Genomic DNA, 17924 nt, shown 5'->3' on the forward strand with positions numbered 1-17924 from the left:
CACCTTTGTTTACGATGGCAGCCAGACTTAAGAGATGCTACATGCAGATTCCTGCTTCCCTAAAGTTGAAGAAAATGCCTGCATAGAGTGTTCTGTTGTGTGGTGATATCGGTAATGCAATCAGGTGAGCATTTTTGAAGTATCATTTATCGCAATTCACTTTAACAGCTCTCTTTAAGGCTCTGCGGTCTTTTCTTCCTATTAATATCCTATTTCAGAACTACAGCAGCCTCTCTGAAATAAACCTTTATTTCAGTAGACAGCACCCACCAGTCATCACTTACAGACAGCAGCTTCTTATGAAAGCATCTAATAACAAGAACAAAAGCACCCTCTCCCAGCCCTGCTGCAGAATGTAAAGAAGTGAAACCTTCTCAGAAGCCACAGCAGCTGCAGACGACAGTAAACCTTCCCCCTGTTAGATATTGCTCACAGGATATTGCTCAGAACACACGTTATCTTAATTTTTTTTTTGTCTCCAGACTCTAACTTTGATTAATTTGTTTCTTGATTCACATGATATTTGACTTTAATGTACAGCACTCAAAGTTCTCAGAGTTTCTCCCCAAGCTGTCACATTCTCAGGCGTGAAATAGTCAGGTGGGAAAACGGACAATGGGAGGGGCCTTGCAGAGCATCCTCACATCTGCATTTTGGGGGAAGGACACGCAAAAAGCCAAGAGGTTCTATCATGATTCAGTGTCAACTAAATGCAACCCACTCTTCCAGATGTTGTGAAGGAAGGGGAGCCCTTCACTGATAGGAATTGCACTTACTGGCCCCCAGACCCATGGCCTCCAGATGGAGTCAGTTGTTGGAAGACTTGGCAGGAGATCAGTTGGAAGAAGTATGGAGAGTGGCAAGGTGATTAGTGGCCTGGCTTCCTCCCTCTGCAGGTCCCCTGATGGACTCAGACTCGTCAGCGCCCCTAGAGTCTTCCTGTCTGCCCTAAACACCCAGCCTCTCATAGCTTCACCCTTGCCACCCTTTTTTGAGCCTGGGTGGTAGCAGCTCTTTCACTGGCAGCCTTCCCACCCCTGTTAAGCCTTGTACTGTCCTACTCAGACCTCTACTAAACAGAATCCTTGTACATAGGTCCCTGAACTTACTCAGAGTGTGTCCTCCCTTTCTTTTGGATCCCAAATACAGGAATCTCAACTTGGCCCTTGTACAATCCAGCTGAATTCAAGAGTGACATATTTGAGATTGTGATTCACGTCTCCTAACTTCTGTCTGAGAGATCATGTAAGCACCCACTGACCTGTCAGAGAGATAGAGCTGATCCAGTAGATGTGTGGGTAGATACAACCTACCAGATACAATTCTTTTAAGAATTGGCTGGTACGATATAATATTAGTCGGAATGTGTGTTTGGCCTCGGTGTGGTAGCATACTCAAAGCCATGCTCTTTTCTGCAGCCATCAACGTTTTCTCTCGCCTTACTGCCAGCCTTGTCGGGGCTAGTCTTCCTTAAGCTTGCAAACCTTGTCTTAGGTTGTCCCCTCTGGGTACATTTAAGAGGAATAAACACTAGTGGAGGCAATGCTCTAGTGGTGGAATTGCATTAGTTCCTGGCAAAGAGAGAGATGTTCTGCTGCGCTGAGTGGTTTTAATCAGGCAGTGAGAGCAGCGGGGCTTCTAGCAGCAGTGGTGGAAAGTTCCTGTGCTGGGAAGATTGAGAGGTTGTTGCTCTCGGGACCTGGCCAGGACCTTTCTGCTGTGTTGACAATAGGCCCTTCCAGCCTTCCCTCCGTTGTCAGCACCTCCCGTCTCTTCTGCCTCAGCTGTGTGTTGACACAGAGCTCTGGTGCTGTGAATACCTTCCCCTGAGCACAGTGATCCTTACAACTGCTCATACAGAGATAATAAAATGCAACAGGAAATCCATAACCCACGATGTCCAGCGACCACACCTGCTTCAGTTTAATAATATTACCGATTTATAACTGTCTCCACTCAGAAAGAACACAGTAATCAAAAAGTAGCTTTGTTCCTGCTCCAGCATCTGCTAGAGGCATTCTCTTGGATTCTTCCCTTACGGTGTGGATTAAGGAACACAGATATAATGTATATTTACACAAATGAAATCTGAGTCTTCCTTTTTTTGTTACATAAGACATATGTTAATGACTAAGAATTAGCTTCACTTAGACAGTAGTAACTTGGCTTTCTTAATACCCCTACAAGTACCCAGTGTAGTCTCTAAAATTTTCCATAGCCCTAAAGATGTCCATTTACATCCAGAAGGACCATCCTGCCATCATACGCCCCTCTCCAGGGCAAACTGACTGCAGTGCCTTTGTTTCCAATGTGTGCTGCTATTTTGAAATGTCTTTATAGTGTTTAGTAGCATGAATGAACAACACTACATATTTTGCTTGCTAAAGTTGTCTACAACTATTGTCTCAAAACTCAAATTATCATCAGCAAGAAAATGACTTTGGCTAATAAATGAGAAGCATCACAAAGCAGGAACCTTTGGATTTAGGACAAAGGGTAGAAGAGGAGAGACCTAAGAAGCAACTGAGATGCACATAGAGAGTTGTAATCTGGACAGAAGCAGAGTTCAGTCAGGAAAGTACTTGCTGCTCAAACATGAGAGACCAAACTCAGAGTATCAAGAGAAAAGTCAGCCTATAGTCTCAGCATTCCAGAGGTGGAGACAGGAGGACCCCTGGAGCTTGCTAGATCACCAACCCATCCAAACCAGAAAGCTCCAGGTATAATGGGAGACCCTGACTCAGAAAACGGGGCCAGGAGAAAATGACTGATGAAGGCACTTGACAATGACCTTTGGTTTCACACCCATATGGAAGGGGGCATGTTAGCTGTTGACAGAGGTTCCTGTCTCACCCGATCCTACAGTCATTCAGTCCCAAAGAAACACACAGAGGTCTACATTAATTATAAACTGATTGGCCTATTAGCTCAGGCTTTTTATTAACTCTTATAACTTATATTAGCCCATAATTCTTGTCTGTGTTAGCCACACGGCTTGGTACTTTTTTTCAGCAAGGCAGTCACATTTTGCTTGCTCTGTGTCTGGCTTCCTCTGTATCTGGGTGACGACTTCAGACTGAACCTTCCCTCTTCCAAGAATTCTCATTGTCTTGCCTCTACTTCCTTCCTAGTCGCCCTGCCTATACTTCCTGCCTGGCTACTGGCCAATCAGCGTTTATTTAAAATATAAGTGACAGGGTACAGACCATGGTCCCACAGCAGTCAGCCATCTGGGGTTGGAGACAGGCAGATGCCAGGGACTTGCTAAGCAACCAGTCTAGTGGAAACATCAAGATCCCTACTCAGGATGAAACTGTCTCAGAAAAGAAAAGAAAAGAAAAGAAAAGAAAAGAAAAAGGTGGATGATGGTAGGAAATGGCGCATGATGTTAACCTCTGGGTGCTGCAAACGTGCACACAAGTGCAAGCAGCCACATATGCATGCACATTCATACACCACAGGGGAAAAAAATTGAATGTCTTTAATCTAGTAATTTTTTTATATATGAAGATAAATGCTTTTGAAAATCTTTACTAAGATTATATCTACTAAAAATAGAGGTTTCAGCTGTTCTTGGCAGACTTCATAATCAAAACCAGATTATTTTTTTCCACTATGCTCTTCTCAGTTGCAAGAGTTTAACTCAGACATTTGTGGCAATCGTGATGCTGTCTTCTGAAATGTATTCTTCCTGTTGCTGTGTCCAAACCGTTCAGCCCAGGAAATGGATGACAGCAATGCTGCCCTGTGCGTCTTGCTCAAGAACAGGATTGTGTGTACTTACCTCTGCACTGGACAGCAGAACACATGTTCTCTCCCCAGTTGGATTGCCATTTGCTCACTGCTGTGTTCTAGAACCTGACAGACACAGACTATGACCCCAGCAACTGGTAGATGGAGGAACCGGTTGGTGGGTGACTTTAAGGAAGCATAAAATTTGCCCATTGCAAAAATCTCTATTCTGTTACTGTCTTAATAGTTTTCAAAGAAAGCCTTTCAATAAAATCATAACATTATTTTACAATAAACTTATAGGTTATACTCACCTTTTCTTACCATTTTCTCTAGACTCAAGTAGGTAGATCAACAGTAAAGCTTTTTAACAAGAACAAATTCTAATGCGTGTTGTTCCAAAACCCTTCTACTTTGCCTTGGCCCTTCATATCGTCCTGGTGTTGAACAGAGTGGAAATGTCTGAAAGAAGCTGGAGCCTCCATTCTCCCACGGTTGGATCTCTACTTTCGGCATAGGCTGCCTAACTTCGAGAAATAGTGAACATGAGGGAATACGTCAACTGCCATAACAACTTTGACCCAAGCCTTACTCTTGAATTACATGACTGAGTGAACTAGAGTCATAATCAGAACTGGAGAGTAGCGTGCATGAAGCCATGTTTGGGTCTGTCATTGCACTTTGAAATGCAATCATGCTGTCTGAGACAAGAGAAGGTTTGGGAGCTTCAAGACATTTTAGATGTTGTGTAGTTCAGTCACCTTACCTTACTCGTCAAGTAACAGAGACTCAGTAAGCCGAGGCTGTAATTCTGAGTCACTCAACTAATTAGCAACACATCCTGAGATCCCCTGTAAATATAGTGTACTTAACCGGTCATCTCCCAACAAGACAGTAATGCCCATGAGTGGGTTGGTAAAGGACATGGCATAAACAACTCTGACGACAGTTTCAGGGAAACGTGTCTGCTTTATTGCATGTGAACAACCAGTTATTTAGTGGAAGCCTATCAGCTGTGACTGGTTAGCACATTGCCTCAGATTGGGTAGTGAGCACTCATACCTGGTCTTTATCTGGAAGAAGCACACTAACAGAGACAGGGAGAGAGCAGACTCATCCACAGGCCAGCTACAGCTGCTCCTGCTACTTCAGAATTCAGTGGCTTCAGGAGCAGGTGCTTCTTATTCAGAAGTATGGTGTGCCAAGAGGCTGGCCCCCAGGTCATGCCTGGTTTAACAATAGGCTGGCCCCCAGGTCATGCCTGGTTTGAGTTGAAAATGGGATTCCTTTTTTGAAATTTCAAACTATCACAGATTAAATGTAAAAGACGTATTGTTATAAAAAGAAGACAAAATTAATTTACTCAGAAAAATATTGCCAGTAGTGAAATAGAAACCCTTTGTTAGATTGTTAAGTGCACTTGTCAGGTTTTAGTTTTGATTTGTAATAAAGAATTCTGATTTGTCATTTGGAATGACAAGGAAGTTTCTTTTAGCTACTTGAACTTGAGAAATCTCTTTTCAGATCAGATCAGAGATGAAAATTTGAGGCTGAAGAGAAGGCTCAGCTGTTAGGAACACGAGTTGTGGTTTGAAAGAAAGTAGCCCATAGGCTGATAGGGAGCCACTTTGTTGGAGCAGGGTTGGCCTCATTGAAGGGAGTGTGTCTCAGTTCACTTGGCTCCGGCCAATCCAGAGTAGAACTCTCAGCTCCTTCTCCCACATCATGTCTACCCGCGTCTTACCATGCTTCCTGCCATGACGAGCATGGAACTAAAACTCTGAAACTGTACGCCAGCCCACAGTTAACTATTTTCCTTTATAGGAGTTGCCCTGGTCATGGTGTCTCTACACAGGAATAAAACCCTAACTAAGACACTGCTTTTGCAGAGGAACAGAGTTCAGTTCCCAGCCCTGACATGAAGCAGCTTACAACTGCCTGTAGCTCAGACTCCAGGTGCTCCAACACTCTTCTGGAGTCTGCAGGTGTCCAGATGCACAGGCAGATGCCCATGGAAACACACAGAGTCACATATGTAAAATAATACAAATAAAATACCTTTAATGCAAAAAAGTATCACTTATGAACCAAGTATGAAACGTAGGAGAGGAAACAAGGCGGACAGTTGTCCGGGCACTCAGGCAGTAAGAGTGGCGTGTATTAATAAAATAAAATGAAGTGTCAACTGCATACTGTAGAGAACTAGTAAAAAGTTCTGGTTACTTTATGACTGTGTTCAGTGTTTTAGGCTGTCTTTAAAGACCAAATTTAGATTAATCACTTTGCAAATGAAAGTACTTGTTCATCATTTTGTTAGCGTATTTACCCTGCTGTAAGGTTTTTTTTAAAAAAAATCAAAGTTTGTATAAATTACCAAGAGTAAATTTCAAATGAAGAATTTACTTCTGACTACAAGGGACATGCAAATTGAGACAATCCGTCTCATCCATATAGCCAACGAAAATGACTGTAATAGAAAAAATGGATAAGAATTCTGGTGAGGATGTGGGTAAGCACTTACACACTGGCAGGGAGAGTGTCTGAGTCAGTTTGGAGGCTCCACAGAGCTCTGAACGCAGCTTCTGCATGGTTCAGATAGAGCACTCCTCCTTGCCATATGCCCAGAGGAGTCTGAGTCACGAGATCCCTGGTCAGCCGCGTTGATCCCACACTCTTTATCTAGATGTCCACCGCCAGAAATGCAGATAGAGAAGTGCGGTGCACACACTCAATGGAGTATTATTCGGTCATAAAGAAGACCAAAATCAGAGCCCTGCAGGGAATTGATGGAGCGGGAGGTCATTGTGTGGAGTGAAGTAAGCCAGACTCATGAAGAGAAATACGGAACTCTTCACTCACCTGGAGAAAGTGGGTGTGACAGCATCAGGTCAGCTGTTGTGGGATTGAAGAGAATCAGCAAGGGGGAGATGGGGTAATATGGAGGATGGGAAACAGAGAGAGCCCGAGAGAAGGAATAAAGCGTGAAAGGTAAATGTGTGTGGTTGGCATGAGTACATCCACGACAGGTACTCCAGTGTCTCAGACCCACGGAAATGGCAAAGCCTTCTCCTGGGCCAACGATGACTGTTGACGGTGGGCAAAGTATCAGCCGCAGCTCCCCGTGTCAGGTGAGTGCCGCCTGAAACTGCTCCCTCTAGACACCAACACCCAACTCAATCCATTTCCTTATTCAGCTGTTTACAGTAAACTCACCCATGCCATTCAGATGTCTAGAATAAACACACTGAGTTTCTGGGCTACTACTCCTGGTCCATCTCCATCAGAGCACGCACAGCCCACCCCATACCAGCTTTTCTGAGCTATGCAGGTTACTGCACTGAATAAGTGATATAAACACACACACAGAGAGACACCCACACACTCTCATACACACTCACACACAAAACACATTCACCCACACCCACATACTCACACACCCCCATACTCACACACACCCACACACTCTCACTCAGAGGCTCACACTCTCACACACACATATACACATGCTTATACACATACTTACACACGCTCACATACACTCACACACACAGAGACTCACACTCATACACTCTCACACACACATACTCACATAATACACTCACACACACATACACTCACATTTTTTTCCAAAAAATTAACATAACGAAAGCCATTACTTTGGACACTAAAAATAAAATTAATAGGGACAAAAATAGGGAAGGGAGCTGGAGAGATGGGTCAGTGACTAACAGTATTTGCTCTGCAAGCATGAAGACTTGGTGTGAATCCCCAGCACCCACAAGACTCCAGCATTGGGGACCGAGACAGGAGAATCCTGAGGCCTTCCTGGCTAGCCAGTCTGGTGAGAAACCCTGCCTCAAGGCAGAGAGTAATAGAAAGATATTTGACATTCTATCCCAACCTACACACACACACACACACTCACTCACATTCATGCAGCACACATACGCAAAAAAACAAAGAAAGAAAGAAAGAAAGAAAGAAAGAAAGAAAGAAAGAAAGAAAGAAAGAAAGAAAGGAAGGAAGGAAGGAAGGAAGGAAGGAAGGAAGGAAGGAAGACAAAAGGAAAGCAAGCAAAAGTCACGGCTACACGTCAGTGGTAGCTTATCTTTAAGCCACATGAAACAATTAGTCATTCTGATGACAATAAGCTATGAATAAAATATCTGGGCCTCTTTGACAATGTCATTTACTTTAAACATTCTGATTTATTTCCGTGGCTGAAAACATTTTCAGTAATACAGACAGCTCTTGGTTTCCAGTTACTAATGTTATAGAAAGTATCTCATTTCTTTATAGAAATCTTCCAACTGTTTGACTCACTTGTTAACAGAAAATAATTCAGCAAGTTGGCTTGGCCTGGTGGTATACCACCACTTGGTCTTATTTGCTCTGGAAATGATTATGCTGTCAGCTTGGCATTAATTCATGTTACTAAATATTTGAACCTGGGAACTGAACCATCTCCCCATGAGGATTTCTGCTGTAACACCTATGATATAGCTTTTCAAGGCAATTTGTAAAATATCCAGGCTAATGTACCAAATGCACTGTGGGAATGATTTACAGACACCAGCAAGCAGAGTGCCTGCTGGGTTGCCTCTGTAACAGCCTTTTTTGTGGATGTAACAAAGACTGGTACTTGTCAGTTGTGTGTTTAACTCAGAAATGGAGACGGACAACTTGAATTCAACCTAAGTTCCAGTAGAAACCCGCTGGCAACCATCCCTCTCTTTTCTTTCCTTTATTTCATTTTTTGTTTCTGTTTTTTTGTTTGTTTGTTTGTTATTTCTGATTTTGGAGACAGAGTTTCTCTGTGTTGCCTTGACTGTCCTGGAACTTGCTCTGTAGACCAGGCTAGCCTCAAATGCACAGAGATCCATCTGCCTCTGCCTCCCAAGTGCTACGATTAAATATAGGTGTATATCACCAACAGCAGGCACCTCTCTGCTCTGGAGGGAAGGAATTCTATTCAGAAGTGGAGGATGCTTTCCTCTGGGAGTCATCTTCTCACTGAACTCGTGGGTACCTATCAGAATTCCACCAAAAACTTGGCATGCGTTTTAAAATTATGTATATTATTTGTGGAAAGTGATGAGGCTGGTTATGATATTTCATACAGGCATATAGCTGTGCACCATAGCTCCCTCGTATTAAGTACTTTCTTCGTTGCTGTTGTAAAATACATGACAAAGCGACTCACAGAAGAGTTTGTGCTGAGAGCAGGGCTCGATGGGTAAAGCCTTTGTTGAGCAACTGTTAGGTACTGAGTTTGGATCTCCAGAAGTCCTGAGCAGTAGTGTGTGTCTGTAACCTCAGTGCTCCCATGGGGGCTGGAGACAGGAGAAGCTTGCAGGCCAGTCACATTAATGGACACAGTGGACAAGAGGAGGCCCAAGATGGACGGACACTGAGAAGTGATGCCTGAGGTTATCCTCTGACTTCCGTGCGTGATGGACACATGAGTGTACATTCCGTACACCCAACAACTAAAACTAAATAGAAAAGCAGACACGTGTCCATGCTCACATGCATACACATACGTGGACACACAGATGAAAAAGAACAAATCTCTTTTTCTTGAGGCATGGTTTTGTTCAAGGTTGCTTTCTATTTACGTGATTAACACCATCAGCAAAAACCCCTTAGAGGGGAAAAGGTTACTGGGCTCTCATGGACCCCATCATAGTCCGTCCTGGGGGAAACCAAGGTAAGAACTCCAGCAGGTCAGAGACCCAGCAGCAGAACCGCAGCAGAGGCCAAGGAGGGATGCTGCTTCCTGGCCTTCGGGGACTTAACTCAAGATGTCAGGCTTGGGGATGCCCATGCTTAGCCGTCTCACTGACCCACCTTTTTCTCCTTTGTTGCCGACTAAATATTTAGATTTTCTTTATTCATTCAAATATCTCTTGGTGGCCACCTACATGGCTTTTATTTATTACTAAGGTTGTGTACTAGGAACGTTCATAAGTGTTTAGGTATGGAATGACTTACTATTTTAATACTAATGACTGTTGTTGATATTTAAATATCATCCAAATGGTGCTCTAATTTCAAATAAAATCAACTAAATTGTAATACTGAGAGATTCCTAATGATGGCTTAAAAAATTCAAACACACTAAAAGAAAACTATCAAGCACTTTAGTTTTTACAATATTATGCAATTCTTAAAAATTTTTCCTGCTGCGAGATAGATACTATTTTCTTCATATATAACTTCTTTGTGCAAACATTAAATGGTGCCCAATAAAAACACCACATTTGATAGACATTATAACACAATAAAATATTCCATTATCCTTTACCCGTTTAAGAAAGGGCAGGAATGAATTAAGCTTTGTTTTGGTTAGTTGCTTGCTTGCTTGGGTTTTTTGTTTGTTTGTTTATTTGTTTGTTTGTTTTTTAGGAGATAGGGTCTCATGTTGCCAAGGTTGGCCTCAAACTCACTATGTACCCACATGACCTTGCATTTCTCATCTTCCTGCCTCTACCAGCTAAACACTGAGATGACAGGCAAGCATCTCCATGCCCAGCTTTTCTGTAGTGTTAGGCACTGAACATAGCATCCATCAGAGATTCTGTCTTTTTAATAGTAAGCATTCTTATACACTAAATGTGATGAATTTTAAAAAACAGACAGTAAAATAAAGATGATTAACAAAGTGTTCCAATTATTTTCGTTGGTTATTTATTGTTGCTGTTTTGAGATAGGCAGCAGTCTCCCTATGCAGCTGACAATAGTCTTGACATTCTGGCCCTCCTAACTCCACTGTCAAATGCAGACTCGTTAGCTCCAATCAGTATAGTTAGCAAAGAATAGTGACTTGCAACCAAAGTATTAATTTTTTACAATAGAGTTAATGTTATTTAGCTCGTCAGTTATTTAATTTAATGTATTGTGTGGGCATGCAGACAGGGACATATAGAAGTCAAAGGACTACTTGTGGAAGTGATATCTCTCCTCCTGCCATGTCGGCCCTGGGGACTGCAGATTCACTGTAAGGGCTTCATAGATGTGCTCAGTGTAAGTGCAACACATGTGTGCTAGCTATTTGCAGATGTACTAGTAATTATTCTTCCCTACCCTTACTGATATACATGTATTATAACTATCTAATATGTCTGTGAGTGTCAATGTATCCATCTATATATAAATCAGACTACTTTTTTTTTTTTTTTGGTTTTTCGAGACAGGGTTTCCCTGTAGTTTCTAGAGCCTGTCCTGGAACTAGCTCTTGTAGACCAGGCTGGCCTCGAACTCAGAGATCTGCCTGCCGAGTGCTGGGATTAAAGGCATGCGCCACTACCACCCGGCCCAGACTACTTAAAAAGTCCCTTTATCCACAGTAGCCAAAATAAATTTGGTAAGTAAATATCTTTGGGGGTAGATATTTTGAGAGCAAACTAGAAGACAATTCTGTGCTAAAAGTATCACAGTCAATCATTTCTAAATGATAGTTACTAAGGTGATAATAAAATTATGTACAGCTTATTAACCTGAGCTAACTCGTTTAAAAAGAACTAAAATCAGTTCAGACACATTTTTCTAGATGTAATATCTAAAACTGACCCTTAATGTTGACTTTTCAGTTTTCCTTCAGGGAAAGAGATTGCACCCTAGACCTTTCCAATGGTTGCTGGCCTTTCCCTCTCCGCTAGCAAGAAACCACTCAGAGAGTGCATTGCTCACAGTAGCATGGCTGGATATGGACTGGCAAATCGAATGTAAACATGAAAAATAGATCCAGTTCTTGGTTCAGTGGAGACAATTGCAGGTCTCGTTCAGGTGCTTACTTTATTGCACGCCCTGAGTCCTAATTTTTCAGAATTTGCTCTTGCTTTACCTTCACTGAGACCTCCCCTGGTGTTTGATTAGTAAAGATAGGGTCTTCTTGGGTCTGAAAAGCCACTGTCAGGACAAGTCCCTATGATTACAGGGGTATAAAAGGACAGACTTTGGTATAGTAAAATAACTGTGAATGTCCCATGTATTGGCATGATAAACTGTAAAACCGTTTAAGATCTGCAAGATAAATCAATAGTAAACTGGTATTTCGTTATCACTAATTCAACAGTTAATATTGTTATGTAGTATGTGTAATAATTATGGGTGCAAGAGACCTATCTTGGCAGGTGAGAGCCAAGGCCTCACGGCGGGCGAGAGGCAAGTACGCCATGCAGGCAGAGCTTAAGTGAGGTGTTTTATTAGAGAGAGATGAGGGGGAGCAGAGAGGGGAAGAGGAAGAAGGGAGAGAAGTAGGCAGAGTTTCACTTTTGAAAGAGACAGGATACTGTCACACCAGCACACAGGCGTGACACAGGGCTTTAAGCCCTGTTGTGTCCTCAAGGGGTCTGGATGCTAATAGTACGGAGCTCTTGCCTCTGTTCCAACTCTGACAGCATTCTGTATATGCGGCTATACCCAGGAGGACGGGGAAGTCCTCACCATCAGCTAGGGGAACGTGGCTTCTCTGGGTTTTCTCTTGTAGAGCAGGGACCAATCGTCTGCTTGAATTAGCATCTGTCAACTAGCCAGGTGATCCGCCCAAGACTGCCATTGTGTTAATTAGTCTAGTTGTATGCCAAGCCGAGGAAACTATAAAATTAGCTTGGAAATTCTTCTCTTTTTGTGATTCAGGGCCATGTAAGAGTGAACCAGGTGGCAGTGGTGCACGCCTTTAATCCCAGCACTCAGGAGGCAGAGGCAGGCGGATCTCTGTGAGTTCGAGACCAGCCTGGTCTACAAGAGCTAGTTCCAGTTCCAGGACAGGCTCCAAAGCTACAGAGAAACCCTGTCTCAAAAACAAAACAAAACAAAACAAAAAACCAACCAACCAAACAAACAAACAAAGTGTTCAAAACTCCCCCGAGCTAAGAGCTGTACCCATTTCTTTTCCTTTCCTCTCACACTTAGCAGCCCATGGAGATGATCCGGAAAACTTTTAAATGTAGTTCCACCCCAGAACTTCCGACCCACACCTCTGATGGAAACCTTTCAGTGCCCTCTCCACCCAGAGATTATCAATCTGAGATGCTCCCTGCAGTTTACCCCTTCCCTTCCCTTCCCTTCCCTTCCCTTCCCTTCCCTTCCCTTCCCTTCCCTCCCTCCCCTACCCCTCCCCTCCCCTCCCCTCCCCTTCCCTCCTTCCCTCTCTCCCCCCCTCCCTCCCTCCCCTCCCAACCCCTCCCCTCCCCTCCCCTCCCTTCCCTTCCTTTCCCTTCCCTCCACCTCCCCTCTTTTAGTGCAAAGAGTTCTATCACAGCTTGAATGTGGGGAGGGGAGCAGTGGTCTGGGTTTGGGGGGAGGGGAGCTCAGGACTTACTAGGCCCTAATTTTGATCCTCACCAGCAACAAGGAGAGCCCAGTAAACTTACAACTTTATTTTACAATGTTTGCAAGCATGTACCTTCTTATACATGTTAGAGGCAAGGACAATAACATTTAGTCGTGTGTATATTTGCTAAGAGAAACCAATGGCGTTAAAGATCAGGCCACCTCTGGTTGTGTGAACTAAATAACAAAACGTTGCGTATTTCCGCTTTGCAGAGGACCATGCTACTGACATCGTTTATGAAGAAACAAATATAAGGAGACTAAAGTACTTACTTTACATATTTACAACATGTATTTTCATCTTCCTAGACCAACCACAAAATCATATTGGGATATATTTAGGTACATGTAAAGGCTTCAAAACATAAAAAAATTAACATTTTGAAAAAAATCACATGAGAAAGCTCATTAAATAACAACATTGAAAAATAAATAATCAGCTTTCCTTATTAGCTGCTGCCATGCATTGCTGGCATTCCATTCCAAACGAGGTCAGCATGCAGGGTATAACTTCACACTGAGACTATACAAAGCTACAGGGCTTATTTCTGAAGTGAAATGTCACAGGGTTTGCTTCGCTCTCAAAGGACCCTAACCCCTGGCTGCCAAACTATTCCCACGAAAATTACTGGAGAAGCCCTTTCTGGAAGTGTTTTGTGAAGATAACATTTTTCGACGAACTTTCGTGGTTAGAAGGGAGTAGTTGGTTTGGGAAGGGGAAGGGTGGGCTAGGGAATGGCGCGTTTAAAACTGCCAGCTGATGGTGTTTAAACAGCATCAGGTGCTTTTTAAGACCGGAGCCAGCCGACAGGATGCCTGGCTTTCCCTGCCAAGTGTACTCATTACATCTCGAGAAACTTGCAAAGGAAAAACTAGTCCCAAGAGAAGGTCCCAGAGAAGGACAGCCTGCTGGGCCTGATCAAAGCAGAAAGCGTCTACTTCGCTTTCAAGTGAGAAGAGAGCAATGGCAGGCTCGCGTCTTCCAAGCCCTGAAATCTGGGTAGCAGATGCTTTCTCGTCAGTCCGGTTCTAGCTCAGACTGTGCTTGCTGGATTTGCTGGCTCTCTTCCGCTCTCTGTGGTGCTGTTGGGCGGGTTTGGCGGGAGACATGCTCTCGAAGTTATGGCTGGACTCATTGTGCTGGCGGGTGTACCGCTTGCACTTGCAGGCCGTGACCACAGTGATCTTGTAGGTGCGTGTGCTGCCATCCTGGCACTGCAGCTGGATTCTCTGGGTGCGCGTCTTGTCGTTGACACACCGCCACTCCTGGGAGCTCCGTCGGCTCCAGTACTTTGTTCCGTAGCCTCCTCCGATCCAGTTGGGAAGCACCGGCAGGGGCAGGCACTCGCCCGCGCACACTAGCTCCTTCAGAGGGCTGATGCTGGTGCACTGGCCGTCGGAAATGTATTTGGTGGACCGCAGCTCCCGGCAGCCCACTTGAACTCGACCTACAGGAAACAGGACAGAACTGCATCAGAGACGGAAAGCAACTGAAGGTGTTTGGGGTTCTGTGCTCGTTTTAAGTAATTTCCAGTGGTTGCAGGACTGCCCTAAGAAGTGACCATGTACTTTATTTTCACAGTGCAAGTCTATGGGAGGGTTGGAAGATGCTTTTATCAAAATGACCATGCTACATACAGTCTGACTGTTTTGGGAGTTGGGGGGAGGGAGGGAGAAAGGGACTCGTTCTTTTCCATGGGTTTCATTAACTGATTGTTTATTAAAGTATTAAAAGTCACATTCTCTTAGTCTCATTCCCAATAAGGGTTCCTTCCACTCCTGAAAATACTCTCTCTTCAAAGAGTGCACTTTAATGTCCTCGTACTCATGGGTCATATTGGTTAATGTCTGCAAATGCTTTTAATTAAGTTTTTCAAAAAAAATAAATCTCTTGAGAAAATGTGGAAAGTATTTAAATGCTGTGTACAGTGCATATGTATACTGTAATATTTTATTTCAATTATAGAATTCAGCTGCACGGTCACACATGCATATGGGTACAACCATTGACATTTTGCATATCAAACTTAATAACTATGTTCTAAACATAAATTCCCAAGCTATGTTTTAAAAATACAAACAGTAAAATGTTTGAAATGCAAAATGCCACCACAACTCAATATTTAAAGAGTATAAAGCCCCTAAATTAGGATCGTATGGTTGCCATAACAACTTGGCTACATTTCCATGAATTTTATGGCAGAAAAATACCTAACATGTCTGATTTACAACTGCACAGGAACCACAGTGTCCGTTTCCTGAATATCAGCTTTGTGTTTTAGTTATTTGGATTGGATAAGTATGTTCTCTAATTGGCTGTTTCTGGTCATGTGCCTGAGTAATTAAAACAAAAATTAATCTTAAAATATTTGAAGTTTTCCTGCTCATTCCTTTGTTATCCAAATGAGAACTGCTTATGACGAACTTGAAAAGAAATCAAGGCTTATTAACCAGGAAAAAGGCTTAAAAACAGAGGTTGATGAACTGTCCCAATCAAAACTAATAAAAGCTGTTGAAGCTGTTCTTGTAACTCCTGCAAACAATCTCAAAATGGACAGGGAGCCAGGAGTTTTGCTCCATTTCTGTACCCCAGAATGTCTGAGGTAAGGCTCATAGCCTCAGGGAAGTGTGTAGCTATGAAGCACAAACACGTGAGTGTATCCATCTGCGCTCACAGGGTGAGCAACAGCTGGGGATTGAGATGAAAGGGTTAACCGTTTGGCTGGACAGTGTGTTGGCCTTGGCTGCTTCTGACTCCAGTGCACCTTCCTACAGCTGCCTTAGGAATGCACCTGGAAACAGACAGCAGTGATTTTGACTTGCCTGGCTTTTGTTCCTGAATGTGTAAAATTGGGCATTTTTGTGGTGACGTTTCTCTCACTGGCAATGAATACCCACCACACTGCTTGGTAACTCAATACTGATCAGACACTTCCTGTACCCTGAAGTCAACCGTCTCCATGCCAGTAACACAGTTTGGTTTTTTTTAGAGAGGCATTACCAGTCATATTTGCTTTGACTTTTCAAAGGTCAGAAAAACTCTTTTTCATAGTTTAAATGAAGTTTAAGGAGGAGGGGCAAATATTTGGGTAAGATTTCCTGCACACTGTTCCTCCTGTCTTTCTTCAAGTTGATTGCTCTGAGGCTAATGTGAACTCTTTTAAAGGAAGAGAATAAAGCAAAGGTTGGGGAAGAAGGTTTGAATACCTCTAACTAGTAGTCCCTTGGCATGTCAATTAAGCAAACCCGAAAAGGGAGAAGGAAACCCTCCCTGTGCTAAACATTAGCATACTGTTATTTAAGATCTCCTGTTACAAATAGACATGCAGTCCTTCACAGACACATACAATTCCCTCAGTTTGACCTGTTGAGGAAAGAATTTTAGAAAACCAGCATTCTCCAACCTGTTGTTGTATAGACCTTTCTCACAACGAGCATCACCAAACCCATACACCTCTCCAAACTAGACATAGTTGAGACATTTGTGGGAATAATTTTACATTGCCTGAAAGCTCCCTTTCATCCTTCTTGATTCCCTACACCTAGTTCTACTTAGTTACCAGTCACCTCACCAAATCTGTACACGTTCTGAAAGGAACAAAGCGTAAGACAACATGTGCTTAAACTCTGCAGAACAACACTCTAAAGAACTCTCCTTTTGCAGAGTTTTAAAGACGCAGCAGCTTGACGCATAGATACGTTTGTCAGTGGGTATTGGGCAAACCACATCTGGGCTTGTGTTATCAAGCCACCGTTTTAATTACATTAACTCTAAATTCACTAGCCAGGAAAGAACGCCAGCCTACGCAGGCAGTAGATTGCTCCCAGATTGTTTAGCAACACATACACAGTTCACGGTAGTATACAATAAAACCATTCTACAGGAATGGGAGCTGATGCTCCCCAAAAGGATTAAAAAGAGAGAGAGAGAGAATCTATACAAGTAAGACACACTTACTGTTGCGATCCAGTCCAGTGCTACTGAAATGCCTGCCTCCATTTCTGGCTTGGTTCAGCGTGCTGTTGCTGCTGGGGTGTGCAGGAACAGGTTTAACCACATGTGAGTACAGGATTTCTGTGGCATCATTTTTAAAAGCCAAACAGTTTTTCATTAGGATGCATATCAGGGGGATGAGATAGAGATGAATGGCAGGAGGAAGCATGGTGTGTGGAGGAGTCGCTGGGCTGAGCAGCCGGTTAATTCTCTCCCCCTGCCTCTGCACTATTGACTGTGGAATGCCTCCCCAAGGTTCTCTTTATATATCCACAGAGGCTTGGCGTTCATTCAGGTGTAAAGTTGTGTAGAGCTTCAGAGTGAAAACACAGAGAAGGGGTGGGATCCCTACATGACCCTGCAGAAGAATTTTACCAATGGAGAAGAAGGCTGCAGAAGAGGCGGAGCTTGCTACACAAATTGCCTGAGATCTCAGAGTTGGGCTTTACTGGTCTGAAGCTGAAGCCGGCAGGGCACAGCTCTGTCACAACTGCCACACGCCTCAGCCCTGTCCTCCCTGGAGCCCGGCTCATGTTCGAGTGTAATGGAAGGCAAACGTATTGCTGTCCACACGGAGAGAGCGCGTTTGTCTTATTTTATATTTTACGCTTTTGTTCTGTATCCCCTCAGATTTGAGAAGCTTGGGGCCTGGAAGAACTTCTTCCCCAATTAGTTGGAAGAATCCATGTGAGTTTTCAGTAGTGTGGACTTGCGTAAAGTATTTGTTTAGTTAAATATGCTTTGTCTTTCAAGGGGAAAAAAACAAAAAACTTTTCTTTTGCCCTCCCTTTTCCTGTAAAGAGAAAGGCCCAGAGCTAAAACTTGCCCTCTGGACACACTTAACTACCACTGCTTTGATCTG

General features: G+C 43.3%; 1 protein-coding gene across 1 annotated transcript; it reads right to left on the reverse strand.

Moving 5' to 3' along the window:
• Positions 1 to 14097: 14097 nt before the first annotated feature.
• Sostdc1 (sclerostin domain containing 1) lies at positions 14098 to 17231 on the reverse strand. The gene is made up of 2 exons (XM_038338197.1): positions 17027 to 17231; positions 14098 to 14516 (listed from the first exon to the last, which is right to left on the reverse strand). The coding sequence occupies exons 1-2, from the start codon at positions 17229 to 17231 to the stop codon at positions 14098 to 14100; spliced, it is 624 nt and encodes a 207-aa protein (XP_038194125.1).
• Between the last annotated feature and the right edge of the window lie 693 nt (positions 17232 to 17924).

Source organism: Arvicola amphibius, chromosome 7 (assembly GCF_903992535.2).
Source record: "Arvicola amphibius chromosome 7, mArvAmp1.2, whole genome shotgun sequence".
Classification (NCBI taxonomy): Eukaryota; Metazoa; Chordata; class Mammalia; order Rodentia; family Cricetidae; genus Arvicola; species Arvicola amphibius.